The sequence below is a fragment of the Octopus bimaculoides genome, chromosome 16, assembly GCF_001194135.2.
Source record: "Octopus bimaculoides isolate UCB-OBI-ISO-001 chromosome 16, ASM119413v2, whole genome shotgun sequence".
NCBI classification, from domain to species: domain Eukaryota; kingdom Metazoa; phylum Mollusca; class Cephalopoda; order Octopoda; family Octopodidae; genus Octopus; species Octopus bimaculoides.
The window spans coordinates 9,434,588-9,442,127 of record NC_068996.1 but is presented as its reverse complement, the minus strand read 5'-3'; the positions used below and the strand labels follow the sequence as shown (position 1 = coordinate 9,442,127).

At 38.0% G+C, this 7,540-nt stretch overlaps 1 protein-coding gene across 1 annotated transcript in view; it reads right to left on the bottom strand.

Annotated features, from left to right (window-relative positions):
• LOC106875156 (Krueppel-like factor luna) overlaps positions 1-7,540 on the bottom strand; it is a 277,747-nt gene that overhangs the window by 18,059 nt on the left and 252,148 nt on the right. Inside the window, exon 5 of the mRNA XM_014923176.2 lies at positions 1,710-1,912. Within this exon, the coding sequence (XP_014778662.1) occupies positions 1,710-1,912 (203 nt within the window). The remainder of the gene's footprint in view (positions 1-1,709; positions 1,913-7,540) is intronic.

Here is a 7,540-nt window from a genome sequence, read left to right as displayed (position 1 = left end):
GCACATAAAAGACACCATTTCGAGCGTGGCCGTTTTCGTGCGGGTGACACGTAAAAGCACCCACTACACTCTCTGAGTGGTTGGCGTTAGGAAGGGCATCCAGCTGTAGAAACTCTGCCAAATCAGACTGGAGCCTGGTGTTGCCATCCGGTTTCACCAGTCCTCAGTCAAATCGTCCAACCCATGCTAGCATGGAAAGCAGACGTTAAACGATGATGATGATGATGATGATGATGATATATACATACATATATATACATACATACATATACATACATACATACATATATATATATATACATACATACATACATTTATATACAAACATACATATATTTATATACAAACATACATATATATATATATATGTATATATATATATATATATATATATACATACATACATATATATGTATACAACGGGCTTCTTTCAGTTTCTGTCTACCAAACGCTGGCACCTCATGTGCCCAATCATAATTATAAATCAATTTGGATTTGCCATTTATCGGCTTTTGCGTGCTGGCCACTTAGATTATTGTTGTTATTATTCATTTCGAAGGCGCATGGCTTAAGTTGTTAGAGCATTGAGCTTACAATCATGAGGTTGTGAGTTTGATTCCCAGAGAGGGCTGCGTGTTGTGTTCTTGAGCAAGACACTTTATTTCACATTGTTCCAGTTCACTCAGCTGTAGAAATGAGTTGCGATGTCACTGGTGCCTAGCTGTATCGGCCCCTTTGCCTTTCCCTTGGATAACATCAGTGGCGTGCAGAGGGGAGGCTGGTATGCATGGGTGACTGCTGGTCTTCCATAGAACAACTTTGCCTGGGCTTGTGTCTTGGAGGGGAACTTTCTAGGTGCAATCCCATGGTCAGTCATGATCAAAGGGGGTCATCCCTATTATTCATTTTTACTAATGATAATAATTAACAATATCTATATAAATATTTTTGAATATCTATTCATTTAGTAACACACACACACACACACACACACATATATATATATATATATATATTCCAGATGGAATATACCTTAAAAATATGTGTGTGTGTGAGAGAGAGTTACAATTTCTTTTCACATGACATACTAGATGAATTCTAGGATCAATATGACTAAAACAAACAAAAAAATAAAACAATTAAAAACCACTGTGTTCCAGTTTTGGTTGCGGTCTAATGATTGACATTAGTAAGAGAATGAAAAGGATTTGCATGCTTTACATATTATGTGTACTAATACTCATACAATTTCACTTAAAAGGATTTAAGAGAAAAGAAAGCATGAGCAAGAGATAAAGCAGAAGAGAAGAGAAAGTAATAAAAAGCCACACAACACACTTAAACATCATCATCATCATTTAATGTCTGTTTTCCATGCAGGCATGAGTGGGATGGGTTGACAGGAGCTGACAAGTCAGAAGACTGTGTCAGGTTCCTTTGGCGTGATTTCTATGGCTGGGTGCTTTTAATAATGTCAAGCACTTTACAAAGAGCACTGGGTACTTTTTATGTGGCACCAGCACCGGTGAGGTCACCAAGACCCTCAAATGAAGTGAGTAGTAGTATTGAGTGGAGTGGATTTGTGCCAGGCGATGTGAGGTTAGAGTATGACAGAGGGATAGAAATAGGTATCCAGCAGTGGAGAAGAGAGGGAGGAGAGGGAGTGAGGGAGAGAGAGAGAAAGGGAGAAAGATAAGAAGGATACCGACCTGTGTGCGTTCTTCGATGAGCTTTTAAATGCGAGCTTTTGGTATAAACTTTGTGGCATCCTTCAAAATCACATCTATGGACCCTTCTCTTTTTCGAGCTGTCTGAGAAGGTATCACAGCTCATGGAAGACATGAATTGTGTTTTGGAAGTCGTAGTAACAACAGGAGGTGACATTGCACCATCCAGGGATTTGTTATAGTGCCTGAAATAGAAAATAAAAAGAAACAAGTCAGGAGATGGTATGCTGAACCCAAAAAGCTACATGGTTCCAAAGCAAACTTTACAACCTCACAACCATCGATTTTCCAATAAGTGTAAGAGGAGAAAAGAATTTGAAGTCAGAGCTCACAGAAGACAGGAATTGTGTAAAATCAATATTCCTCCACCCAACTTTTTTCCCACTTCATATTCAATAATCTATTATCATTGGTTCTTAACTAGGGTCCATAAGTCCCCATCTTATATGAGGCAGGGTCCATATAAGATGTTTTTGTCAAAGTTTATGTGCAGTAAATTACTTAAGCTTCTACAACACACAAAATATTTTAACAATTTTTTTTATATAATTCCAAATATTTAATTATAAAAAGGTGGCGAGCTGGCAGAAACGTTAGCATGCCGGGCAAAATGCTTAGCGGTATTTCGCCTGTCTTTACATTCTGAGTTCAAATTCCGCCGAGGTTGACTTTGCCTTTCATCCTTTAGGCGTCAATAAATTAAGTACCAGTTGTGTACTGGGGTCTATCAAATCAACTGGTCCCCTCCCAAAAATTTTGGGCCTTGAGCTTAGAGTAGAAAAGACTATTTAATTATAAAAATACAGTAGGAATTTTTTTAATAAATACTGAATGGCTATGATGGGCCAATAGAATAAATTAGAAACCATAGGAAAACAAAAAAGATTGAGAACCACAGATCTATACTATATGGTTCTTAATTACTGCAATTAAGAATTGAGTAGATTAAGTCAGAAGACTGTGTTTGCTTTGCTTCTGGCATCTGTTCATCATTAATTCATCAACTGGTACTCTGTTAGTTACAAAGACGGTGGTTCCAGTAATCCAATCAATGGAACAGTGTGCATGCCAAAGTTATGTGCAAGTGGCCGAGCACTCCACAGACAAGCAAACCTTTAATGTAACTATCAGGGAGATTCAGTGTGACACACAATGTGACAAGGCTAGCCCTTTTCATTTACATGTACAACTCATGTTTGCCAACTGAGTAGACTGGAGCAACGTGAAATAAAGTGTCTTGCTGAAGGACACAATGTGCCACTGGGGATTGAACTCACAACTTTAATATTGTGAGCTGAATACCTTAACCACTATGCCACGTGCCTTCACAATTCATCAACAAATGAAATAACATTGTACTATTTTTATTAATTGAACTTAAAAGAGAAAAAAAATAGTAATGTTTATTAAAACAAAATTTAACCCTTATGATACCAGCTCATCCACCAAGACCATTCATATGATAAAGAATTTCTGAGCGTGAAGTGATCGTAATAGAAAACCTTCCAAGAAAATTCCATACTGATTTATTTTACCACATATCAGCTTAATAACAACTAAATTTCAAACTGAAACAAGTCATGTATTTGAAGAGAAACAACTAACAAAGGAATTAAATTTCCTCTTTGTTAGTTGTTTTATTATGGCAGATGTAAGTTAAACTCAAATTACCAGTCAAAACAGAATGGGGTTGACATACTTTGGAAATGCTGCAAAGGTGTAAAAAGAACAGACAAAAGAAAAAAAAAAAAAAGAGAGAAAAATGTCCTATTAGTTACAATGTGTCGGTACGTATATTTGTTGATTAGTTGACGATAACAATGGTATAAATAGTGATGATAACACTGATGATGATGATGATGGTGTTGGTGATAATAGTTATGCTGATGATAATGATGATGATGACAATGTGATTAATATAAGTAATATTTGTTTCTAATTAAGGCACAAGGCCAGAAATTTTGAGGGGCAGGAGTTAATCAGTAATATCAGCTTTGGTACTTGACTGGTACTTTCATCATCATCATCATCATCGTCGTCATTTAACGTCCGCTTTCCATGCTGGCATGGGTTGGCCGATTTGACTGAGGACTGGTGAAACCAGATGGCTGCACCAGGCTCCAATCTGATCTGGCAGAGTTTCTACAGCTGGATGCCCTTCCTAACGCCACTCCCTAAAGGATGAAAGGTAAAGCTGACCTTGGCAGGATTTGGAACTCAGAATGTAAAGTATGGTAAAATATTTTCTCCGATGCTCTATTCTGTTAATCCAATGCCCTATGATGATGATGATCAATGAACCGATGATTATGATGATGATGATGATGCAGGTAGTAATTAACAAGGTGTTAAATGATGTTGATTACAAGTCAGGAGAGTTGAACAAATTACACTAAAGTCACATGACTTGTGAACAGAGCAATTAAACCATGTGACACAAATGTTGACAACAGAACCAAATTCTCAGATGTAAAGGTGGCGGGGGGGGGGTCGGAGACAAAAAAAAATTTCAAAGAAATTATTACTAATAATACTAATAATCACTGGGTCAGAAATTATTGTCGATATTTCTAATTAGGATTTTGGTCACTTCTAATATGTTTATTGATTGGAGAGAGGGGGAGGGAGAGAGAGAGAGAGAGAGAGAGAGAGGGAGAAGAATGGGAGAGAGAAAGAAAGAGGGATATGAGGAAAGATGTAGACAGATACAGACAGACATATGAATATGATAATTGATAGAGACAAGTAAACAGAAAGATACACAAGGGAGGCTGAAATAATTTCCTGAGACTTATGTATTGTAAGTTCTCCCACAAAATGCAAAACTAAATAATATCCAGTAAAATGGCTAGAGAAATAATAATGATAATAATAATCCTTTCTGCTAAACAGAGTGGCTGTGTGGTAAGTAGCTTGCTTACCAACCCCATGGTTCCGGGTTCAGTCCCACCGCATGACACCTTGGGCAAGTGTCTTCTACTATAGCCTCGGACCGACCAAAGCCTTGTAAGTGGATTTGGTAGACGGAAACTGAAAAGAAGCCCGTCGTATATATGTGCATATATATATATATATATATATATATATATATATATATGTATGTATGTGTGTATGTGTGTATATGTTTGTTCTCCCCAACATCGCTTGACAACCGATGGTGGTGTGTTTACATCCCCATAACTTAGCAGTTCGGCAAAAGAGACTGATAAAATAAGTACTAGGCTTACAAAAAATAAGCGCTGGGGTCAAATTGCTTGAATGAAGGCGGTGCTCCAGCATGGCCACAATCAAATGACTGAAACAAGTAAGAGTGAAAAAAAAAGAGTAACGGTACAAGGCCTGATATTTCAGGGAAATGGGGCTAGTTGAGTATATCAACTTGACTGATAACTTAATTTATCGACCCTGAAAGGACGAATGGTAAATTTGGCTGCAGTGGAATCTGAACTCAGAATGTAAAGATGGATGAAATGCCACTAAGCATTATGCCAGTATGCCACCAAATGGCATTCTCTTATTTAACACTCAAGAACAGCAAAGTATTTTTCCTGATGCTCATATGATTCTGCCAGCTTGCGACCCTACTTGGTCAAATGTAACTGTTTATTTATTCACAATCACCATCATCATCATCATTTAACATCTGCTTTCCATGCTAGCATGGGTTGGACGATTTCACTGAGGACTGGCAAGCCAGAAGGCTGCACCAGGCTCCAATCTGATCTGGCAGGATTTCTACAGCTGGATGCCCTTCCTAACGCCAACCACTCTGAGAGTGTAGTGGGTGCTTTTACGTGCCACCCGCACGAGGGCCAGTCACATAGTACTGGCAACAGCCACACTCAAAATGGTGTTTTTTACGTGCCACCTGCACGGGAACCAGTCCAGCTGCACTGGCAATGACCTCGCTCGAATGATTTTCTAACGTGCCACCAGCACAAGTGCTAGAAGGCGACGCTGGTAACGATTACACTCAAATGGTGCTAGTTATGGGCCACCAGCATGGAAGCCAGACAGCTGCTCTGGCAATGAACACGCTCGGACAGTGCTGTTAGTGCTCCACTGGCGCGGTGACCAGTCATTGAGTATGGTTCAATTATGATTTCACTTGCCCCAACAGGTCTTCGCAAGCAGAGTTTAGTGTCCAATGAAGGAGAGGTTGGCATTGGTGCCAGTTGTCGGATTCAGTTCGATTTCGATTTGAGATAATCATGCATTATCTCATGACTTTGAGATTTCAATGAAGTGATTATTTATCTTTAGGATGACACTGTAGAGTAGGTATGAAAGGCTGGATCTGGCCAGTTTGATCGTAAATCAGGTAGAATATTTGGGCTGGATACAACCCCTTTAAACATTGAAGGATTAAATATTGTTTCTAATTTAGGGTCAAAACCAACAATTTCTTAGGCGATGGAGGAATAAGCTAATACTTTATTTTATTGGCACTGGAAGGATGAAATCTGTGGAGATTTAAACTTGGAACATCAAAGAGCCAGAACAAATACCAAGTAGCATTTTTTTCTAATGCTTTAACGATTCTACCAATAATAATAATAATCCTTTCTACTAAAGGCACAAAGCCTAAAATTTGAGGGGAGGGGACTGCTCAGTTACATCGACCCCAGTGTTCAACTGGCACTTATTTTATTTGGTGGAATTTGAACTCAGAATGTAAAGACAGACAAAATACCGCTAAGCGTTTTGCCTGGCTAGCCAGCTTACCATTTTGTCTAGGTGCTAGCAATTTTGCCAGCTTGCCACCTTTAATAATAATAATAATAATAATAATAATAATAATAATAATAATAATAATAATAATAATAGTAATAATAATAACATTAACAGTAACGGTTTCAAATTTTGGCACAGGACCAGCAATTTCAAGGGAGCGGATAAGTCGATTTCATTGACCCTCAGTACTCCACTGGTACTTATTTCATTAACCCCAATGCTTGACAGGTACTTGTTTCATCAAGTCTTACTCCACCCCAAAAGGATGAAAGGCAAAGTGAACCTTGGTGAAATTTGAACTCAGAATGAAAAGACCGATAGAATCCCACTAAGCATTTTGTCTGGTGTGCCAATAGTTCTGCCAAGCTTGCCACCTTTAATATTATTAATAATAATAATAATTTGATAAATATGGAGAGCTGAGAATTGAGATTGCTAGGATGTGGCAGCTACAAGAGTCGAACATAAAGGTTATCCCTATTGTCATTGGAGCATTGGGTTCAATACCACCCAATTTGAAAAAACATCTGAAAACTTCAGAAATAACCTACAATCTAGATGTATTGCAAAAGTCAGCATTACTTGGAACTGCATGCATATTGCGTAAAGTACTGTCTGTCTGAGGTCCTTGTTGTGAATTGACAAACAGTACAAACCCCACCAGTAGACACAATGTTTTTAACCAACAACATCACGATATTGGATACTGTGCAATGTCTATAATAATAATAATAATAATAATAATAATAATAATAATAATAATAATAATAATTGCTGCACAAGACCAAAGCCTCCCCACCAGAAATTACCAAAAACACATAATGAAAAGAAATATAACAAGTAACTGTAGAATATGTGGAGATCGACAAGAAACAATAAATCATATTATCTCTGGCTGCCCAGTCCTGGCTAAGAAGGAATATATTCACAGACACGACAGAGCTGGGACCTATATACACTGGAAGCTATGCCAACATTATGGAATAGCAACAGAAAAAAGATGGTATAAACACACGCCAGAAAAGATCACAGAAAACGAGAAAGCAACCATACTCTGGGATATGCCAATACACACAGAT